At 46.3% G+C, this 22,379-nt stretch overlaps 1 protein-coding gene across 3 annotated transcripts; it reads left to right on the top strand.

Annotated features, from left to right (window-relative positions):
* The first annotated feature begins 90 nt into the window (after window positions 1–90).
* Window positions 91–22,197, top strand: ENOSF1 (enolase superfamily member 1). Of its 3 annotated transcripts, none has more exons than XM_067699565.1 (16): window positions 91–242; window positions 3,723–3,831; window positions 7,752–7,867; window positions 9,780–9,866; window positions 10,195–10,221; window positions 12,267–12,339; window positions 12,449–12,487; window positions 12,917–12,999; window positions 13,778–13,812; window positions 15,711–15,798; window positions 17,249–17,383; window positions 18,206–18,247; window positions 19,056–19,185; window positions 19,426–19,525; window positions 21,115–21,196; window positions 21,811–22,197. In XM_067699565.1, the coding sequence occupies exons 1-16, from the start codon at window positions 159–161 to the stop codon at window positions 21,910–21,912; spliced, it is 1,332 nt and encodes a 443-aa protein (XP_067555666.1). In that variant the 5' UTR covers window positions 91–158; the 3' UTR covers window positions 21,913–22,197. The 3 variants fall into 3 exon arrangements, 2 of the variants coding, with proteins under 2 accessions (XP_067555666.1, XP_067555665.1); XM_067699564.1 differs by having other exon boundaries at window positions 19,342–19,525; XR_010933113.1 differs by lacking the exon at window positions 19,056–19,185 and having other exon boundaries at window positions 21,811–21,866.
* Window positions 22,198–22,379: the final 182 nt, after the last annotated feature.

Below are 22,379 nucleotides of genomic sequence, written 5' to 3'. Positions count from 1 at the left end.
CGAGCGCGGCCGTGTGGCCGCGCGGCCAATCAGCGCCCACCGCGCCGGGCTCTGCACGCGCGCGCGCGCACACACACACATATACACACACACACACACACACACGCCTCGGTGCAGAGGGTGTCCCGCAGAGTTGGCAGCCTCGGGGTGCGGGCGACATGGTGCGCGGCAGGATCTCTCGGCTCTCGGTTCGCGACGTGCGCTTCCCCACGTCGCTCGGGGGCCACGGCTCGGACGCTATGGTAAGCGCTGCCTGACCGCCGGTGCCCTCCCGCCCCTCTGACGCTGGGCCGTTTAGGCTCGGGGCACCCCACAGGCCCCAGGAAGGTTCCCAACCTTGGAACCGTTGCTTTTGTAAGTGGAGAGGTCGGGAAGGGGAATGAAGGTATCTAGAGACTCTCCACCCTCCTAGGTTTTTTTCTCTTTTCTTACTGTTCCTTTCTTTGCTGACATTTAGTATTTCCTGTTTTTACATTTACAATTCTCATTTTGCTGGAAATGCGAATCGTATTTGCAAAACGATGTTGTTAGGTTCCCACCAGTGAAACCCTAAAACACAGCGCTAGCTTCTCAACCAGAAGGAGACCAGGAAGACCCGGGCAGGGTGTTAGGTGGTGATCCTGCTTCCGCCACAGCTTGCTGTGTGACCTGGGAAAGCTCCTAACCCAAGAGGCCCATCTGCGAAGTGAAGGAGTCACAGTCTGGTTGGAAAACCAGACGAACAAACTCGCAGTAACTGGGTCGTGTAAGAGGGGGCTCTCATGAAATTACCTGAAAACATGATTATAGAGGATGTGTCACATAAAGAGTTAAGTAGATGTCAGCCTTTGGAGATGCAGTAAAGTAAGCACTGAAGGGCATTTTTGCTCCCTGAGAGTGTTAGCGGGACAGCCCACGCCACCACCACCTTCTAGTGCAGTGGTTCCCAAATATGAGTCCTGTGCAGGGTCTCCTCCAGGCCTGTCCCCACTGGATCCTCACTGCCCCTCCCGGCCCACTCACACATGGCACACTGGAAAAACAAAGTTGCAGGGTATGTAATGAATGTGTGAAACATCCGTGTTAGGATAATGATTATCTGTTACTTGTATGGAGGGAGGGGAATTGGGTACCCAAGGACTTTCATTCATACTGTAAAGTTTTGCCTCTTAAGCTGGGTGGAGGACACCTTGATGTGTATTACATTCCCTATGCTCTTTGTGTACCTGAAATGACCTTTTGTTAAAAAGTGCTAAAGTTACTTAAAAGAATGTCCTTTATTCTTAGATTAGGTTCTTCCTGCTTTTAAAAACCCTTATTTGTTCTTTCTTATATGATGTTATGGTAAATGACAAAAAACACCCACTGGGCAATCCTTTGTGGATCTCCAAACAAATATTTGAAATTTTACTGACTTGTAAAATTCAAATACCTGATCATGTGCTATCGCCTCTGCCCCTCTGAGGTGTAGCAGCTGTGGGGAAACCACACAATCTCTCCAGGCCTGGGTTTTCTCATCTGTAAAATGGGTATAACAGTGTCTGCTTTATACATGTAAATGAGATGTGTGTAGAGAGCCTGACACAGAGAAGGCTGGCAATAACTGTGGCTGTAATTACTGTTTACATATGAAGAAACTGAAGCAGAAGAGTGCTGACCTCCATTTTTCTCTTCTTTGAATTTGTGAAGTGTTAAGGTTGCTGGCTTACCGTGGAATAACTTAGGAAATGGAATTTGTCTCTGGCCTGAGTGGTTTATGACCTCTGGGTCAGGAGAGATTATTATCTGACAGCTGTATTGCAAAGCTCATAAATACTGAAGTATTATCTCCCAGAGATATGGTGTGTGTTGTATGCTGATTTCCAAGTGCCTTCCTTTTAATTAATTAATTAATTAACTTATTTATTTGGCCACCCCGAGGCATGCAGGATCTTAGGAGATCTAACTCGTGCCCCCTGCAGTGGAAGCGCAGAGTCCTAACCACTGGACCACCAGGGAACTCCCCCCAAGTGCCTTCTTAATCGCAAGTCTGCTTGTCAGTCCTCAGCAGTACTGCCATGACTGAGGATTGCTCCCCGCACCCTCACTGCACGCAGCACTCAGCAGTTCAGCTCCCTTAGCACTTAGCAGCAGAGCGAGTCTTCCTGATCACAAGTAGGGTATTTTCATGAAGGAGCCCTGAAACTGTTCCCCATATTTGTTCAAGCAGTGGGTTCCAGTTACGATTTCTTACCAGCCTTTTAAGAAACGTGGAGCCCTCGGGCCTGCAGTGCTCTTACCAGCACTTATGCAGGAGCTAACTACGATTCCAGAGAGCCCAGCTCTAGCTGAGCCTGCCACTTACCAGCCCGACTTTTTTTTTTCTTTTCCATTATAGTTTATATTAGATATTGAATGTAGTTCCTTCTGCTATACAGTAAATACTTCTTGTTTATCTATTTTATATATAGTAGTTTGTATATGTTAATTCTAAACTCCTAATTTATCCTTACCTGCCTTCTCCTTTGGTAAGCATAAGTTTGTTGTCTATGTCTGTGACTCTGTTTCTGTTTTGTAAAGTCCATTTGTGTGTCATATTTTAGATTCCACATATAAGTGATATCATATGGTATTTGTCTTTCTCTGTCTGACTGACTTCACTTAGTGTGATAATCTCTAGGTCCGTCCATGTTGCTGCAAATGACATTACTTCATTCTTTTTTTTACAGCCGAGTAATATTCCATTGTATATATGTACCACATCTTCTTTATCCATTCATCTGTCAATGGACACTTAGGTTGCTTCCATGTCTTGTCCCAGCCATACTTTTCCTCTCCATTCCCCGTTGTCTGCTGAGCTTCCTGGAGCTACTGTCCAGACCACTCTCTCCCGCCTCTGCCACCCAGTCCTGTGCCACTGTGTCGCCACAAAGACTGAAGACTAATGCGCCCTTGGCCCCATCTCTGCACATCAGCCTCCAGCCATCCCTCTCATCTTTCCCTTTATTCTGTAAGGCATGTCCTTCTCCAGAACTGATTTATGCCTGTGTCCCCATGCCCACCTTTTCTGACTGCCAGGGCCTGTTCCCTTTTCATTTTAAGTCTCTCCTTTTCTAGTGGCCCCCCTCCATCCCACATGGACAGGGCTTCCCACTTTGGAATAGTCTTTACTTGGCCTCTCCACCCCCTTTCTGTCCCTTCCCCACCGAACCCTAGATTACTGGTCCATGCCTGTTGCCTCCATCCGTTCATCTACTTCCTCCTTAACCTGAAGTCGACCTGTGTCTCCTTCCTTCTCTTGGAACTGCCCTTTCTATTTCTGCTTCCAGTGTCCTTCACCCTGGTCTACATTTCTTGCTGTCTGCTGCCCATCCCTCCCTCGCTGACCACTTGCCTCTCTGGCTGCTCCGTCCTATACTGACCCCCTTCTTCCTTCTCAAGGCTCAGGCCTCAATGCCTTTCCTGTCTCATCACACACTCCCATTAAGACCCCCTCTGTGTTCATGGCTTCAGTGACCACTTTTATGCCGAAGACTCCCAGATCTCATTCCTGGATCTTCACTGTCACCTCAAGTCCAACTGCCATCCTTCAGGAGGACATTCCTTTTGTCCATTCAGAGCTCCTGTGTTTCCTTTGGGGAACATGAACAGTTCCCTCTGATGGGAACTCTTTTTGGTGTTTTCTGTTCTTACGTGGCGTCATTCCCGGGTTTATTTGGGGATTTCTCACGTTTGCGGATTTGGGGGGATCATTTCCCCTCCAGCACACAGACCCTGATTACTCAGCTGCCTATGTTGTCTTGGAGACGGATGCGGAAGATGGACTCAAGGGCTACGGAATCACCTTCACTCTGGGGAAAGGCACTGAAGTTGGTGAGTTGAACATCCCTTGAGGTTCCAGAATGCTTAAGTTTCATTTACATTCCAATTCTGACCTTATTTTCCTCCATATTTACACTGCTTGAAGTGAGTAAAAACAATGTTTAATGGTTTATTTCATTGGGATAAATTTTTAAATAGATTTTGGCTTCTCTCCTTGTAGTCATCCATAGACTACAGGTGAATCCTTGAATCTCAGCCGATTTCTGTGCAGAGCTTTGAGGACCTGAACTGTGTGAGTGAGTGAGGGACATGACGTAGGCAGGCATGCATTCACAGAACAAGGCTTATTGTTGTGTGCAGAGAGCCTACTTGCTTTTCTGAATATTCCACACTGAGTTGGTTTCAAGTTCACTGCTCTTCTGGGCAGAAAAGGCTGTAGGTCCTGCCCAGTTTCAGAACTCTCATCTGGAAGAGCAGATAGTGAAGAATGCACATTGAGCCGTGAGTAAGCCTGTCTTTTCTCAGAGCTGGACGAGGGCTCAGCAGTCTTGAGAGTCCACATTTTTGGAGATAAGGAAACTGAGGCCCAGACAGCTGCTCGGTTAGTCCTGACTGCCCGAAGTGCTTTCTCTCCGGAATATTTACATACAAATTATTTGCTTGTTTTTTTTTAAATGCATAATTGTTTTTTTTAATGCACGCACAGTGTACAAAATTCAATATGTACAAAAAGAAGACCTCTGACAGATCAATTTCAATGGCTCATTAGGAGCTGAAGCCGAATTATGATAGGTTGAAGGATGAGGGTCCAGGAAGGGAGGAAATAGATTCTCTAACTTTGGTGGTGATGCGATACCTCCCTCATGGATATTTGTACTGTCAGCCCTTGCCTAGTTGTAGAAGAAAACTCTTGACCCACCGAACGATTTTAGTATCATCGAGCAGATAAAAGGTGTGTGTGTGTGTGTATATGTATGTGTGTGTGTATATGTATGTGTGTGTGTGTGTGTGTGTGTGTGTGTGTGTGTGTGTGTGTGTGTGTGTGTGTAGGACAAGGGAACCTTTCTTGAGCGTTATGTGGATGCCATCAGGCTCTTCCAGCTCCTCCCAGGGCTGCCGTCCAGTCATCCGTCAGCTGGGCCTTCCGCAGACACCTCCTGTGTGCTAGGCGCTCTGCCAGGCACTGCAGAAATGACTTTACAAACAAAGAGAGAGAAAGGGGACAGAGTCCCACGTACAAGGAGAAGGAAATCACGAACTTCTCAGGGAGACAGACATAAAAGAATCAATAGTGCAGTGCGAGAAGGACTATTTTTTTTTTTTTTGAGTACAAGCTACACGGAAAGAAGTTTAGTTCATTGTCCAGGAGGGTCAGGACGGCTTCAGAGCAATGGTGAGGTTTTGAGATGAGCCTTGAGGGGTAACTAGGAATTGGCTGGGCAGAAGGAGGCACCTCGGCAATGATTCCCTGACCCCCTCCCCCTAAGTCAACCATTCACTGTTGATGTTTTCTCCCAGGCAGTGACCGCTGACCCCCACAGGTTGCTGAGCTGTGTATCAGCTTCTCCTGCAACTTAAATTCACTGGTGTAAGTTGAGCACTTTATGAAGCTGCTTTCTCCAGCCATACAGGGCAGCCCCCAAAGTTTGTACAAAACTCAGCAGGCTTACAAGATGTGTTCTGGGACAAGCCATGAGAACCACTCTCTGTTAACAGCCAGGACCTGGAACTGGGCCCGCAGTGGAGGGACGCTGCACTGTCGCGTGGTCCCTGGGACAGATGTGTTGCTGAGTTCACTGTGTGGGGACCTCCCTGACCCCTCCCCTCCCCCACACTGTCCCAATGGATGCCTCGAGCAGGAGAAATCAATTTCCATCTCTCTGTGCCTGGAACAAATGGCTCTTTTGTGGTGATGGAGGTGGCTTCCGCCTGTTTCAGACCACAGCATGACGGAACCCATTTTAATTTTAACCTTGTTGCATTTTTCACTGCCACTGCCGTCTCACTGAACGTGTTACGTGGTGTTCAAATTAAAGTTGAAAAAAATTCCATTAGCTCATCACGGTTCTTCTGCAGCCTTTATCAGCCTACTTACCTAATCATCTTTTATGATCCAAGAAAACAGAAAGAAAACAATGCTTTCCTCATTACTGTGAAGAAAGCGCCTATATGTGAGAGAGCGGGGAAGTTATGGTTGATTTTTTATGTATAAATGAGACCAATATAGTTTCTTTTAATAGGAAAAGAAAAAGAGGTGAAAAAAGCATAATTTTTAAAGAGAAAAGATGGCCACAAGCGTTCTTGCCAGCATGAGAGCTCAGACCCACGGTCCTCCATAGCCTTTACTGACTTGTCCCTCCCGGGCAGGAGGTCCCAGGAAGTGAGTCCTGGACAGATGTAGTCACAGGAGAGAACCCTGGCCTCAGTCAGCACGGAGCTGCCTTCAAGGCCGAGTGTTTCCAGACAGATTTCCCACCCATTGCTTCAGATGTGCACACCTGAAGCAGACTGTTCTCCACACTGGAGTCAGACCACCACCGCCCGAATTTCTGTGGAAGGCACCAAATTTTAGTAAACTTCCTGCAGTGGCCTCAGTTTGAGCAAGGGGAATCCACATCCTCTAGATGAATGTATTAGTGTTGCTTGCGCTTCTCTTAGAGCTGTGAAAGATGAGCCCATCCTTAACATTTGTTAAATGTGTTTGCTTTGTGATGTGAACAGTCCATGGTTTTCAGCAACCATCTCAGTAGAACAGAGGTTTAATGCAGATAATGATACGAGAGTCGCTGACTTACTCTTCAGATGTCTTTAATCCAAGAGCACCAACCATCAAGGACTGAGGAGCACTCTGTCTTCTCACAGTTCTAGGGACTGAGCACCTGAACTGGAATCAGTCTGCATTCCATTAACAAAAGCCCTAGAGAACACAGAAAGTGTGGATCAGCCCTAAATGCTGTATGTGAGAGCCAGTGCGAATCATCTGAGGGCTGCGTCACAGAGACCAAGCAGATCCTAAGAACATGTTTTAAATACTTTCAAAACATCTTTCTCCTAAGATCTGACTGATAGTAAAACTGTGCCTCTACAACTATCCTGTGAAATGATGTGAGAATTTTAATATTGAAGCAGTGGCTATACCAAACAAAAGTCGATCAAAATTTTTTATAATAAATTCATTGCTTTAGGGCTAAGTTGATGACTTGGTTTGATTATTTTGGCCTTTTACACATAGACTGAGTGTTTTATAGACTGAGCAAAGGATAGAAGGATCTTTCCCATACAGTTTGTTACTTTACTTGTTCATCTGAAATAACACAATAAAGTCTTTTTTAAGTAGAACACCAAAAATAAGTAATTGATGGTAATGCTGACCCAAATGCAGATTAACTTTGAAATTAGTTATGAAAAATGTAGTCTATCACAAGTCAATGGTAAGAAATTTAATGTTTATGAAAAGTGTTTTCATGTAGTTTAACATTTTACATGTAAGTATTAAGCCATTTGCAAATTCATTTCATTTTTAATAGAGTTATGCTGTGAATTCAAGATACTTTCTATACTTGACAATGATCAAAAGGCATTTTTTAAAAAAATTCTGTAAGTCAGAGTCTTATTCCTTAGGAACAATGAATTAGCAAGGTTTGGTTTTGAAGCTGACATATGGACACTTTACAAAGTGAACAGGAAAATGATTTGGGAACGTGATTTAAACTTTCAGATCTATGGCTCTGTCAATCAAAATGGGTTTGCTCTTTTCAGAAATTAAGCTCAGTATATAGATTAACAGTCATTCTATCGTGTGCTATTAGTTATGACAACCATAGAAGACATATTTGGGGCAATTTTTAAAGGCATGTACCTTTTGTATTTAAAATTATTTTCATTAATGCCCACATTAGATTGTTTGTGGTGCTTGCGTGTCTTAATTTATTTACACCAAAACTAAACAAGAATTAAATCTCCTTTAATAGTTGTCTGTGCTGTGAATGCCCTGGCCCCCCACCTGCTTAACAAGGACCTCGGGGACATTGTTGGTGATTTCAGAGGCTTCTACAGACAGCTCACGAGCGACAGCCAGCTCAGATGGGTAAGGCACCTGTTTTGTAAAACACTTCTATAAATAACTCAGGTCTCATGTCCTTTGATTGCAGCATTTGTGAAAATAGAGACAGGTTTACAATTTTAAGGTAAAACATTTTATTCAGATAAATTAGGGCTTGAACCATTTGGACAATCAGTATTTTGAGGTAATCTGTTCCTTTCTGTAAGACTTGAATCTGGACATATTTGGATCCTGAGAGCTATCTCTGCCCTTATGGACCTCATCTCTGCTCCCTGGATGGGGAGAAGTGGTCTAGACTCTCTAGAGGATAAAGTGCTGAATGGGCAACATTTTTTTTTTTTTTTTTTTTTTTGTGGTACGCGGGCCTCTCACTGTTGTGGCCTCTCCCGTTGTGGAGCTCCGGACGCGCAGGCTCAGCGGCCATGGCTCACAGGTCCAGCCACTCCGCGGCATGTGGGATCCTCCCGGACCGGGGCACGAACCCGCGTCCCTTGCATCGGCAGGCGGACTCTCAACCATTGCACCACCAGGGAAGCCCATGGGCAACCATTTTAAGAGAGACATAATGTGAGTAGAATTGAAGTTGTGGGAGGCACTTATTAAGGACAAACGTAAGAGAAGAACAAAGGTTAAGAAGAGAAAGACCAGAGCACCTTTATGTGTATAGGGCTATATTTGAACCCTAAGTTCAAAGCATGAAGAAAATGAGGTTCTAGAGAGAGGATTTTATCACAGTAAGGTCAGTCTAGCAGCAGAGACCTTGCCGATGTCTCCTGACATCAGCTCTGTCTTTTCCTAAGTGCTCAGTCTCCTGTCCATGCACAGAGAAAGGCTTATTGTCCACATTGCCTCGAATTTCATTCTTAACTTCTGCCAACCAAGTGAAACTTGCTTTTAAAGCATCCCCTCGAAGGAGTTCCCACTGGTCGAATCTGGGACAATTCAAGCATCAAGAGAAATGTGGTGGTGATGTGTACAAGTCACTGAATAACCTAAGACTCCATGAGTCTGTTCAGATAGCAAACAACCAACCAACAAGGGAAACTTTGTCATTACAATCGAATACACACTAATATAACAGGAATGGTAACATTAGAAAACCACCATATTACAACCATACCTGTAATTGACTGAGGCAAGAATCACCAATGGATGGTAAAACTTGGGGGCAATATTAATCTCCTTACTTAGAAAGGGAAATGGTAACCACACAGTGGGGAAGCCTAAAGGATACGCCTTACCCAAGTGCTAAAAGATAATAGCCCTAACAAAAAAATGTGGTGGCAACGTTGCAATCTAATCATGATGGGGCTGCAGACCAACCCAGGTGGAGGAACATTGTGTAAGTCAACTGGCCTGTACTCTTTGAGAATATTGATATCATTTTTAAAAAGAAGAAAATTTGCTCCAGATAAAGAGAGACTAAAGTGAAATGTCAGCTAAATCTAATATGTGAATACAAGAAAGTACATTATTGGGACAGTTGGTGAAATTTGATTATAGACTGTCTTTGTAGGTAATAGTATTCTATCAATGTTATATTCCCTGAATTTGATCCTTGTTCTATGGTCATGTAAGAGAATGTCCTTGTTTTTAGGAGCTACATTCTGAAGTATTTAGGGTTAAAGGGGCATGATATTTGCAACTTACTCTCAAATGACTCAGTAAAATAAGTTTATATAATATATTTTATTTTTCTGTACATATGTGTATATGTGTATATATGTATATACAAAGAGAGAGACAGAGAAATATATAGGAGTTCTTTGTACTATTCTTGCAAATCTTCTATAGGTTAGAAACTATTGAAAAAGAGCTTATCCTCTAAGTGAGTTTCCATCGCTGCCTTTTAATTCATGAAACATGTCCCTGGCTAGAAGACCTAAATATCTTTTTCTTTTCTAAGAAGTGCTGGTGTGTTTTGCTTCCTAACCAGATCGGTCCCGAGAAGGGTGTGGTGCATCTGGCCACGTCGGCCGTTCTCAATGCCGTGTGGGACCTGTGGGCCAAGCAGGAGGGAAAGGTAATCCTCCAGGCAGCACCTCTGTGACCCTGCAGCACAGACACTTCCTCTATGAGCAAAGGCAAACGCACAGCAGGCTCCCAAGTGACATATGGAGAATTGTTCGATTATTCGTCTCCGCTGAGAGGTACTGGCCACAGTCAGGTTGTTGTTGGAGTAGGTTAGAAAGGGCTGAGCAAGAAGGGGTAGCAGAGGCGAGGGGCTGGGAGGCAGGTGTTAGTCTGATAGTGGGAATTCGCCACTAGTGCATTTACTGTCAGAAAACAAGTGGGTACTTAACACGTTTTGGGTACTTCACACATTTTACAAATCTCTTCTTTTCTTCAAGCCTCTGTGGAAGTTACTTGTTGACATGGTAAGTAAATTCTTTAATATTCTCATTGTTTCTGTAAATGAAATGGATTTCATGGATTACTTGCCTTTTGATAATCAGTAAATACATTCAGCACTGCCTCTGGATCAATCACTATAGTGCTGATCAAACAAAACCCAGTAAAGTCTAATATTCTTTTTTTTTTTTTTGGCTGCGTCGGGTCTTTAGTTGTGGCACACGGGATCTTTCTTTGCCGCGCGCAGGCTCTTCATTGCGGCATGTGGGCTTCTCTCTAGTTGTGACCTGTGGGTTTTTTCTCTCTCCAGTTGTGGCGTGTGGGTCTTTTCTCTCTCCAGTTGTGGCGTGCGGGCTTCTCTCTAGTTGTGGCTCATGGGCTCCAGAGCGCGTGGGCTCAGTAGTTGTGGCACACAGGCTTAGTTGCCCCGCAGCATGTGGGATCTTAGTTCCCCAACTAGGGATTAAACCCACGTCCCCTGCATTGCAGGATGGATTCTATACCACTGGACCACCAGGGAAGTCCCAAGTCTAATATTCTTTTTCTGGTATTTGAAGTAACAAAGAGCTGTGCTCACACAGGCAGGGAGGTCCGATGGTCCCACCTCCCCCACTGTGGCACTTGTTTCCACATGTAACACAAATTCTTGAGTTTCCGCTTCCTAACTGTGAAAAGGGGATAATCATAACTTCTCTAGAAATTCCATAGAATTGGTTTAAAGACCAATTGAGAAAAGTGCTTTACAAACTCTGACGAGCAAGATGTTATTATTGAAATATTATCTGGTCACTTTGACTCCAAGAGCAAATGGCAGATCAGACTCTTGAGCAAGGAGCCCACAGTGAATTCTAAAGCTGTGCCCCTGCCGTTTCCTTTCTCCCTGACCTGTTGATATCAGGGATGAGCACCTGGCTCTCAAGGAGGAAAAAACTCTGGGCAGGTTAAGGGGAGTGAACTTCAGACCCAGGCAGACCTGGCTTTGAATCTGGACTCCACCACTTCCTGGCTGTGTGACCTTGAGCATGCTGCTTAACCTCTCTGAGCATCATCTTGCTTGGGGTAATGCCTTAGATGGTTGCTGAAAATCTGGTGGTTAACAAACGAAGGTCCTGGGACTTCCCTGGTGGTGCAATGGTTAAGAATCCGCATGCCAGTACAGGGGACACGGGTTCAAGCCCTAGTCCAGGAAGATCCCACATGCCTCAGAGTAACTAAGCCTGTGTGCCACAACTACTGAGCCTGCACTCTGGAGCCCACGAGCCACAACTACTGAGCCCGTGTGCCCTAGAGCCTGTGCTCTGCAACAAGAGAAACCACCGCAATGAGAAGCCTGCGCACCGCAACGAAGAGTAGCCCCCACTCGCCGCAGGTAGAGAAAGCCCGTGTGCAGCAATGAAGACCCAACGCAGCCAAAAATAAAATAAATAAATAAATTTACTAAAAAAAAAAAAAAGAAAAAACAAAGAACCATGGCCTTGAAGACTGTTGGGCCGGCAGACGTTGTCTCTTCTCTGGAGGAAAGTGAAAATGAGAGGCTGTAACATCATCTCTCTGACATGGTTGCGGGTGGCATGGGGGCGCCATCTGAAGGGGAAGGACGTGGACCTCTTGAGCCACCTGCAGGCTCAAGGTTGGCCTCTGAGAGGGGTGTTGGAGGTGGCCCCCAGAACTGAATGATTTGGGGCCACTAGGAAGGTGCCTGAAATCCCACCTGTGGACTTTTCATTCTTTTGGATCCTGTTCCGTTTCAATGCCAGTGGTCTTAAAAGAAGCAGAATCTCGGCATTGAGAGCTTTTATGATATTTAAGGGTTACAGCGGAGTACTATTGGTCACAGTACAACCTGCTTCCAAACTGACTGACCTAGATTGGGGTGGGGAGGTCTCGCCAGAGACCCAGCCTAGAATGTGGGCCTCCCCAGTGAGGCCAAAGCCCCGACTTCGGGGAGGGAGGAGAAGGGGACCCAAAGGTCCTTTCCCGGTCAGAATAAGCCCATGTCCAGCAGATTCTTAGAAACATAATCCACTTGTGAATTGATGTGGGCCTTTCCTACCTGCTCTCTTGCTGCCAGGACCCCAGGAAGCTGGTATCCTGCCTAGATTTTAGGTACATCACTGACGTCCTGACAGAGGAGGAAGCCTATGGTGAGTCATCCCCAGGAGCTGGGAGCTTTCTGGTCCATTCTTATATGGAAGCAACAGGGCCGAGTGCTTTGTTGTCTAAAAGAGTGATGATGCTTTTTATTTTTTCCAGAAATCCTGCAGAAAGGTCAAGTTGGGAAAAAAGAGCGAGGTGGGTTGTGAGGAAATTCTCTTCATTATTTTTGCTATCATTGTGCACTTTTGAGTGTCCCCGTCCTTGAGTGTCCAGGGGTTCGCATCATCCCCCTGCAGCAGGCCCACGGACAGACGGTTGAGTCTAGATGCAGCGGCCTCCTGGTGTGACCTCTTAGGTCAGAGTTCACTTCGGCCACTGCTGGGAGCAAGGCTGTTTTTAGGGTTACACCACACGCCACGGGCAAGGCCTTGGCCAGCAGGGCGTCCCAGAGGGTATCCCGGGACCTGGGTGTGACATCCTTGGGATCCGCACCGCCTCCAGGTGCCTGTGCAGGGCGGGCAGGAGAACAGCTGGATTCTCCATGGGCAGCGCCTTAGCCACGGGCAAGTCTAAAGCTGAAGGTCCCGCAAACACAAAATGTTGACGAGCGTTGTGTTTCCACAGAAGAACAAATGCTGGCGCACGGCTACCCCGCCTACACCACGTCGTGCGCCTGGCTGGGCTACTCGGACACCATGCTGAAGCAGGTGGGCGCTTGAACCTGGTTTTCTAGACAGGCTTTCTGGAGGGACATCATGTTTTCCTCTTAGCCTTTCTGAATCGTTAAGGATCCCAGGCCTTGCCCTGGAGGTCCTTGGATGTGAGCAAAAGGAAAGCCGTTTCCGTTGTGGACGCTGGGCCCGTGAGCTGGTGAGCCCCACCTCGGCCCTGGAGGGGGAAGCTGATTCCCGGGCAGAGGCAGCAGCATAACATGGTGCAATGTGAGCCCTAACCGTGCTCTGCCTGTTTCCTCACTGCGAAGTGGGGAAATAATAGCTGTCCGGGGTGGAGGGGGTTGAGGATTCCGATGAATGCTGCCGTGGTGTGATGCTCGCAGCACATGGTGGCACCTGGTGGGTGGTCAGCGCCTGCCTGCTTTACTGCCCTTTCCCATCACCCTGTGCTCACCTGCCGCTGAGAGCGAGAGAGAGGGGAGACTAGCTTCTGTTCGTTACTCTTTTATCCACTCTTCCTGTGGATACCACAGAACATCCTGGCTTTAAAAAGAGGGACAGAAATGCTCCATTCCCCAACCAGGAATGTTGTGACCATTAATGAAATGGTTCCCATAGAGATGAGGAAAGAAAGTCACCAAGCGGTCATGCTCTGTTGGCTAAGCTGTTTCTGCTCTGAATTTCAACACATGGTGGTTCTTCTGGTTCATGGTACAGCCATAGCATTTGTGAAGCCAAATCAGAGATGGCCAAGGTGCTGCTTAGATCTAGGAGTGTGTGTGTGGTGATGGCTCTGCTCCTCTCCCCACAGCTCTGCAGCAAGGCGCTGGAGGACGGCTGGACCAGGTAACTTATTTGGGTGAACTTGACTCTCCAGTTAGCGAGAGAGGCTGGTCGGTGGAGAGGAGCCAGGATCCAAAAGTACCAAGGAGGCCAGGATTCGCCCGGGGCAGTCTGGTGTGTAAGGACACACCAGGGAAATTTCAGCTGAAGCTCTTTCTCCAAAGACGAGCTATGAGTCTAGTTAGAATCGTGGAACATCAGAGTTGAAAAAGATAATTGATTTCCAGCCCCGATCTAGAAATCTACTCTTTACTATAGTAACAAGCGTTGATTCAGCTTCTATGTGAAAACCTCCAGAGGCAGCGAGCTTGTGCGTTGTTGGAAGGCTCTGAGTGTTGGAAGAGCTTCAATGTAGCAGACCCTTTGCTTCCCTATAACTTCCAGCCACTGGTCGCAATAATTATCTTCGGAGTTCTTCTCCCAAGAGTCTGGCCCCCCTCTTCCCCAGGCCACCTCCTCTCCAGACCAAGCCTCTGCCTTCTCTTCTCCTTCTCCCTCATGGTTATGGACCCCTGGGCATCCTGGGGTTTCCTTGGGGTAAACTACGATGGGCAGTGGCCCCGAATCCCGAAGCTGTGCAGGACACAGGGACCATCACCTTTTGATCTGGTCACTGAGCCCATCCATGCGGCTCAAGGTGGACATTGTGCCTGTGAGCCGTCACCAGGCTCTCTGCGCGACAGTCTGGCCACCCGCCTCCTGTCGCTCCAGGTGTGGTCTGTGGAGCAGCAGCACTAGCGTGCCCTGCTGCTCGCGGTAGATTTAGAAAACCATTTGTATAGGTTGCTTAATAAGTAAGGACCAAAAACAAGATCTCCCATCAACTTTAAAAAACAAGTGCAGAATCTTGGGCCTCACCCCAGACCTGCTGCATCAGAATCTGCATTCTAACAAGATCCCTGGGTGATCTGCATACCCACTGAACTGTGAGAGGCACTGAGTTATGGTTGAATCCTCAGCTAAGTAAAGGGTTGGGGACTGAGAACTTGATGGAGGCAGCATGAAGCAGTGGAGAGGCTTGGGATGTGGTGGATTTGGAATCAACATCATGCCTTTTCCTTTCATCTCCTGCAGTGCCTGCCTGCTGTGTGACCATGGGCAAATTGTTCAACCTCTCTGAACCTCATTTTCTCTCTATAAAATGGGAATCATAATATCTCATGGTTTTCAAGGTTGCTGTCTCTGAAAAGGACCAGCACAGCCAGGATTGGTAGCAGGTGCTCAGTGAGTGCTGGCACCTTCCCTCCCTCCATGTGCCCAGGAAAGGCTGGAGCAGACACCGCTAGGAGTCAGAGAAGGCCGAGGAGAGATTCCTAGGCCCCTGAGCATGGGAAGCCCAGCATCCAGAAGCTAAGGCTTCCACCCAGGATAGAAAGGTCATCTTAGTGTGTTTGGTGTTGAGCACAGGGGAGAGATCAGCACAGGCTGTGAGAGGGGCTTTTTTGTTAGCACAGCGGTTGGGCGTTGTGGAGAGGAGGACCTTGGGCCATCTTGGCTCCAAAGCGGCAGCCTGATGTCCGTGTGTAGGACAGAGAGGCTGGTGAGTGAGGCAGAGGATGCCAGCTCACCCGCCAAGTCTGACTATGCCTTTTCCGTTCTTAACTCTTCATGGCACAGCAAAAAACTCAGTTAATGTTATTAAAGATCTAGCTGCTCTGTCCATTGCTGGACTTCAGGACAGCAGGTAATTTAGAGTTACTGCCCCGATACTGAGTAAAAAGATACACTTACAGGGTTATTTTTGAGTGGCTTGTCTGAAGATTGATTGGGAAAGGGCAAGAGTTTACTAGAAAATGTGACCTGTGAATTATTGACAGAAACAGTTACTTCTGCAGAAAAGCCACGTGTCTTTGCCAAGTCAGGGGACAGATCTAAATTATGAGACCAAACTTATTTTATAGGTTTAAGGTAAAAGTTGGTGCTGATCTCCAGGATGACATCCGTAGATGCCGACTCATCAGAAACATGATCGGCCCTGAGAAGACGCTGGTAAGTAACCTCCCTGCCACTGAGAAGTAAGCAGCTGTATGTGAGAAGCCTTGTCCAGGGCCAAAATACAACTTGTTTCAAGCAAGGATTAAAGAACATTGGGAACTTTAACACCGTATGTCAGAAGTACAGCTTTGAGCTCTTGGAGTAGGCAAATTGTTTAAAAAAACAAAAAACTGAGGGGGCTGATTGATAGTTTTTTATTCTGCGGAACTAAGTAAGATCAGGTTTAGGGATTGTTCCTTTGTGCTAGGACAGATGCGCCTGAGCAAACAGGTCTCCCATTGGCGCCCCAGGTGTGTCAACCATTCAACCCCCCCCCCCCCTTCTTAAATCCGTCAACCCGCCTTCAGGTAGGTGGGTCTCAGGGAGCCATTGCTCAATAAATGCTGGAACTTTTGCCAAGATAAATGTTAAATATCAGTCATTCCTACCTATTTTTATAAAACATTTCTTCCTATGTATAAAATATTTTCATAAAATAGTCACAATAAGATGTTTTTATATCTTTTTTGGAGGCATGTTTCATATATTAAAATAGAAGTTTGAGTCCTGGACCTAAGATCAAAAGTCCCACTATTTATACATGAATTAATGTTACTTTTGTCTTGTGAGGTCATGCTCATCTAAATAATTTATGACAGGAATAGATTCTGGGCGCACTATCCTCTGGTTCCCACAGAGTCCCACAAGGGACCTCTTGCCACTCAGCACATTCTACTAAAGAATTCCATCTCTGTGTCTGGCTTCTCCAAGTGTGATGATATCGGGGATGGAGGGGCCCTTTCTTGTCTCTGCACACCCTGGCTTCCTGGCAGTCTCACTGCACACAGAGGGCCCAGGCCTTAGAGTGAGAGGCCTGGATTTGAACTCGCCATTTACTTATCGTCCTTGAGCAAGTTACTTCTCTGCTTATGTTTTCTTGTCTGTAAGATGGGTTAATGTGAACTGCCTCATAGAGTTATTATAAATATTAAATGGAACAAAATCCATTAAATGCCTAGTGGAGTAGATGCCTAATTAATGGTAGAGTTTGGGTTTATTATTGTGCCAAACACATAGTAGGTAATAGCCAATAAGTGACTATTGAACAAACTCGGTATTAACTGTGCATGATTCAGAATGTGATAAAACAGTTCCTACAAATGATGAACCCTGCAAGACAAATGTATTTGGGTGGTTTCTAAATGTAGATCAGGCTGGAGCTCCAGGGCCAGCAAGCACTTCTGGACCTCACAGTGGCTCCCTGAGCAGCTTGCATCTCCTGAGACAGTATCTGGAGCCAGAGTTCGTCTTGGTGGCTGCTCTTGGGCTCCCTTTGTTATGGGTGTGTGCTGGGCCCCAGCAGTCAGGGGCACCAAGTGACAGCGTTTCCTCCCTGGGAGCCACAGCCTGCAGCAAGGTCAGCAGCGGGCACACCTCCCCATGAAGGGTCTCTCCCTCCTTTCAGATGATGGATGCCAACCAGCGCTGGGATGTGCCTGAGGCCGTGGAGTGGATGGCGAAGCTGGCGGAGTTCAAGCCCCTGTGGATTGAGGAGCCCACCTCCCCTGATGACATTCTGGGGCATGCCACCATTTCCAAGGTAAAAACCTGCTGCTGCTGCTAGAGTGGTGGTCACAGATCCTAAGATTGCTGGGCTTATTCCCTTTCACAGTTCTATTTATTTTAGAGAAACTAAATTGCTACCAGTTGAAAGGCTACCAGCAATCCAAAGGTTAACAGACCTGATTCCCATACTTTGTAAATACAGAAATCTGACTGATACTCAAATATTTTACTCACCCAGATTGAAACAAAGTGTAGATTCCTCTGGCTGATTCACAAGCAAAGGTTTGCTTAGCTAATGTCAAGTTCAGGCCTCCCCATGAGAAGGCTGCCCATCCGTTTCCACAGAGCCCTTTAACCAGGGCGCTTCCTGGGCAAACTCACCTGAATTTGGGCCGGCTTCTCTCCCTTTCATATGTAAGAATATGTGAGAAATATCCTGTCTCTCAGGGAGTCTCCCATTAGCTGGGTTCACAGCACAGATCTATAAGCCAGAGCGCCAGGTGGGTCACTCATAGGAGAAAGTGTAACTTCTGGGAGCCCTATATTTTTGCATCCTCTGACAGAGCGAGCTCCATGAGCAGCCCTATTTAAACCAAAGGCTGCCAGATGGGTGAGAAATCAGGGAGGTACTGGTTGTGGGATGGAACACGTGCTGGCGTCAGACAGAGATGGCCCAGTGTACCTCCCCCACCCGCTCTACCACTTTCTGTGGCTCCTTAAACTTCACACGGCTCGACGGCAGGGCTGTTTCCTTCTTCAGCTCTAAATAGCTGAACAGCTCTAAATATTTTTAAACATTAGGAGTCTCAGTTCAAAAACTTAGGAAAATAACATCAGGTTGCCTTATATTTTACAGGCACTGGTCCCCCTGGGAATTGGCGTTGCCACCGGAGAACAGGTAAGAGATGTCTCCTCAGGGTCAGCACACACTGGCCACCGACTGGGGACACTGGCATACGCTAGGCTCCATCACCTGTGTTGTTGTTCTGAGTTGGGAGATTTTCTTCATCTTAGAAATTGGGTCACCTTAGACCACTTCATAGTCTGGAGTAAGACATATATATAGTCGAGTTTGCATGTTCTTCTACAATTCCTATGACTAAGGTCATTTATCTTTTTCAAAGTAGCTCCTCAGAATTTACAAGGCAGCAATTTAAAGCTGCAGGGGCCTAATGTGCACCATGTGGTTTTAAGTAAGCCAGCTTCCAAACTGGGTAAACATGATTGCGTTCCCTTTTTGTGCTTATAAACGAAGCACAAGTGCCTGCCAAAGCCCGCGGCAGGCGGCCCACGAGTAGAGCTCTGTGAGGGAACAGATTCTCGGCTTTCCCAGCAAAAGGAGCAGTGCCGTTCTGCCACGCTTCTGTTTTGTCGCCCGTGCCACCTGCTCATCGCCATCCCCTTATTTCATCCTGATGCTTTATCTCCCACTTAGAGGTGGCGGTTATGCACTGATAGATGGTGAGTGGTGTGACTTTTACATGACACACACGTGGTTCCGCCAGCAAATCTGTAACAAAGTGATCAGAAGGTCCCTGCCTGGCTTGTCAGGGCTCACCTCATGCCAAGTGAGAACAAAAAATGAATACAGTCCGGGCTTCCAGGAGGCCACCAATGAGAGACTTGGAATGGGGGCAGTGCCAGGTATACAGATCCTGAAGGCCGAGGCTGACTCTTCTGTTGGTGTATTTTAATTCTATTTCCAGTGCCACAATAGAGTGATATTTAAGCAACTCCTACAGGCAAAAGCCCTGCAGTTTCTCCAGATCGACAGCTGCAGGCTGGGGAGTGTAAATGAGAACCTCTCAGTGCTGCTGATGGCCAAAAAGTTTGACAGTAAGGGCACCGCGGGGTCGCGGACCAAACACCATTTCCCTGCCTGGTTCCCTCTGGAGTTTCCCATTTTGACTTTTTTCTAACTCTCAGTTAGGCTTAATCAGGGAATCTTTGATGATTTTCATTCCTAACTATTAACGATTTAATCACCTGCAGGCAACAAGAAAAGCCACAGGTTCTCCTTCACTTCTCCCTCGCTGCCCTACTTAGCACTCAGTGGAAATCTGTCTTCACTTTTAGTTCCTGTGTGCCCGCATGCTGGTGGAGTTGGCCTCTGTGAACTGGTGCAGCACCTGATTATATTTGACTTCATATCAGTCTCTGCAAGCCTCAAAGACAGGTCAGTGATGTGGCATTAACTTCAGTACTGTCTCTCACTCCAGGCCAGACCCCTGGCCACTGGCACATCCCATAACTCAAAGGCAGTTTGAGCCCCACTACTGAATAGTCTTTTTTCTTCTAGAGGGTGGTTTCCTGGTAGCTGACTTACTGTTTTCTAGGTACATAAGGGGGATGGGGAGAGTCTGCAACCAAATGGAAACCAGAAACAGCTCCTGTTTCTGATTTTCTAAAGCCCCGCTTTCATATGTATACTCTCTGCTTCTGTCCATTTTCTTCCCAACACTGGAGTCTTCAGGATCTGGCTGCATCTTTTAGTTCCGTCTTATTTCTCAGCATGTGCCAGGTGAGCTTTAAATTAGGACAGTCTCCTTCCAGTCACCTGCAGACATACAACTTTATTATGCCTTTCTCTCCTCCAAGAATTAAATGCAATAGTGCAGAAAGATCACTAGGAGTATACAGTGAAAGCATGAGGACATGCACGGGAAAGGTGAACATCAAGTTCAGGATTGAGAAGTGGGACCTGTGAGGGTCTACGGGGACTTCAACTATAAAGTAATGGTTCTTTCTTTCTGCAGCTGGGTATTTTAAACCTGAGATATTTTAAACTAGAAAAACGAACACTCCTAGGTTATTCTGCTTTTGCCCCCTCATTTCAGTTCCTTAAAGCAGGACTAAGGGAGGGGCTCCAACCAACCTTGACAGGTCCTGCAAAGTTTTGAGGAATACAAAAGAGGGTCAGCTCTGACCCACTGGGCACTATGCCCGCCCATGAGTGGGTGAGAACCTCATGCCACCCCCTGAAAGCAGACCTCACTGTTTGGGAATGCCACCATGCAGGAGGGACAGCCACCAGACAGAGATGCCGTGTGCTGTCACCTGCTTTGTAACCCTGTGTGTGGAGCACCGCTTCCCTATTCATTCTTCAAGGCCCGCTGTCCTCTCCCAAGCGGCCGGTTCTTCATCTGTAGCCTGTTCTTTATAGATTATACACAGTACATATTATAGTCAACAACTTGGTATCTACGGCCATTGAAACCACAAGGCCCTCTCTTACCAGTTCCTTTGTGTCCCCAGCACTGGACACATGGCCTGCTCATCTCAGCTGTTCATTAACCAATGGCTGAAGTAAGGCAGTAGAGTTAGGTCACTTGCCCCAAGTCACAAAACTAGACAGTGGCTGACACCAAATTTGAACAGATTGGTCTGATCCTAAAACCTGTGCTCTTCTAAATCATTTGTGTAGCTGGAAGGGACCTCATTTGGTGACTTTAATCTGTTCACCTTTTGGCTAGAGGCACCCAAATCCCAGATACGTCTAAGTCTAAATTGATGCCTTTTGGTTCCCAAAACCTTAAGTTAAAAGATACTTCACAGTTCATTTCATCCAATCCCCCATACTGCTTTACCTTACAGAGAAGAACCTGAAGTCCAGAGGCTGAGGGACTTACATAGAAATACATGGTATCAGCCAGGCCTTGGCAGAGTCCATCCTTTCTTAGTGGTGCTCGCCCCTTTGCCCTAACAGCACCACATGAACTATCTAACTGAAGGCATTTTTACCCCAACCCGATTCCTTCCTCCCAGGATGTGTGAATACGTCGACCACCTGCACGAGCACTTCAAGTACCCCGTGATAATCAAGAAGGCTTCCTACATGCCTCCTAAGGTGAGTTTGGCCAGGGAGGCCCCACCCCCATCCCCGAGGAGGCACTGCCAGCCCTGCCCTACTCTTCTCAGGAGCTAGACCCCAGAGCACAAAGCTTTGTCTCCTTCAAGTCTGTTTTCAATATCTAGAAACATATCGCTCTTTAGTCAAATTCCCCAGACCTGAAGGTCAGGATGCCCCCGACAAGGCTTCTCTCACGCCAGCCTTTCCTCACCAGCTGGACCTGAAAACATGCACTCCTTGGGTCCTTCCTGCCCCAAACAAAACAAAACTAAAAAAAAACCCCGGCACCATCTAGCAAGTTAGTGAAAGGTTTTGACTGCAGTTGTGTTGTCTGCGCCATTTATCCGTCTATTCAAGAGATCGGGGCTCATTTTCACCAACAGAGGTTGAACTATCAAAGGGTGTGAATAGTTCACTAATCCTGAGAAGCAGCCAATAAAGGACGTCCCTCTCCCCCATTTCAAACAACCTGCAAACTTATTTTTAAAACATTAATTCAGTTGCCTCTGACTTAGATTTAAAAGCATTTCTAGGAACAGCAGAAATAAGTAAAATAACTGACTTTTGTTCTAGGTGGTTATTAACATGATTCCATTTTTTGTCTTTGATAGGATGCTGGTTATTCAACAGAAATGAAGGAGGAGTCTGTAAAGAAACACCAGTATCCAGATGGTGAAGTTTGGGAGAAGCTCCTTGCTGCTCAAGGGAATTAGAGCTGAATGCTTAACAGCTTTTGCTTTAAGTGAAAAGGCTTAAAATTTCTTGGGTATGGTTTTACAAAAATAGAAAAAAAAATTCATCCTACCAATCAGAACAAGTTCAGCTGAAAGTCATACTAACCTCAGGCATCAGCTTAGTCATCATTACTTGATTCTTTCAGCAAAAAACATTCTCCTATGTAATCTTTAAACAAAAGTAGATCCAACTGTCTCAAAGTCCAGGAAGATGTTAAAATTTCTATCAAGTGCTGGTACCTAGACATTAAACTTTGAAAATAAGCAGCATGTTGGAATAATTCCTTAATCTTTTTAAAAAACACACTTGTCATAAATTAGCATAATAAAACAGTCGTGCAGCACTATGAGATATCTGATATGCAGCAAAGGTAAAAACATTCACTGATCAGCCCTGAGGTGGTTTAGCATCTTTCTCTTGCTCAGTCTAAGCACTGTTATTAGAG

Source organism: Pseudorca crassidens, chromosome 12 (assembly GCF_039906515.1).
Source record: "Pseudorca crassidens isolate mPseCra1 chromosome 12, mPseCra1.hap1, whole genome shotgun sequence".
Classification (NCBI taxonomy): domain Eukaryota; kingdom Metazoa; phylum Chordata; class Mammalia; order Artiodactyla; family Delphinidae; genus Pseudorca; species Pseudorca crassidens.
The sequence above is the reverse complement of the archived record's forward strand: the minus strand, read 5'-3'. Positions and strand labels throughout refer to the sequence as shown.

What these genes read in the sequence shown, in the direction of transcription:
- ENOSF1 (XM_067699564.1), top strand. Translation starts at nt 159, where the DNA reads ATGGTGCGCGGCAGGATCTCTCGGCTCTCGGTTCGCGACGTGCGCTTC. An exon ending in GGAAGTTACTTGTTGACATG is followed by an intron (nt 10,222 to 12,266) that starts GTAAGTAAATTC and finishes TCTTGCTGCCAG; the next exon opens with GACCCCAGGAAGCTGGTATC. An exon ending in CGGACACCATGCTGAAGCAG is followed by an intron (nt 13,000 to 13,777) that starts GTGGGCGCTTGA and finishes CTCTCCCCACAG; the next exon opens with CTCTGCAGCAAGGCGCTGGA.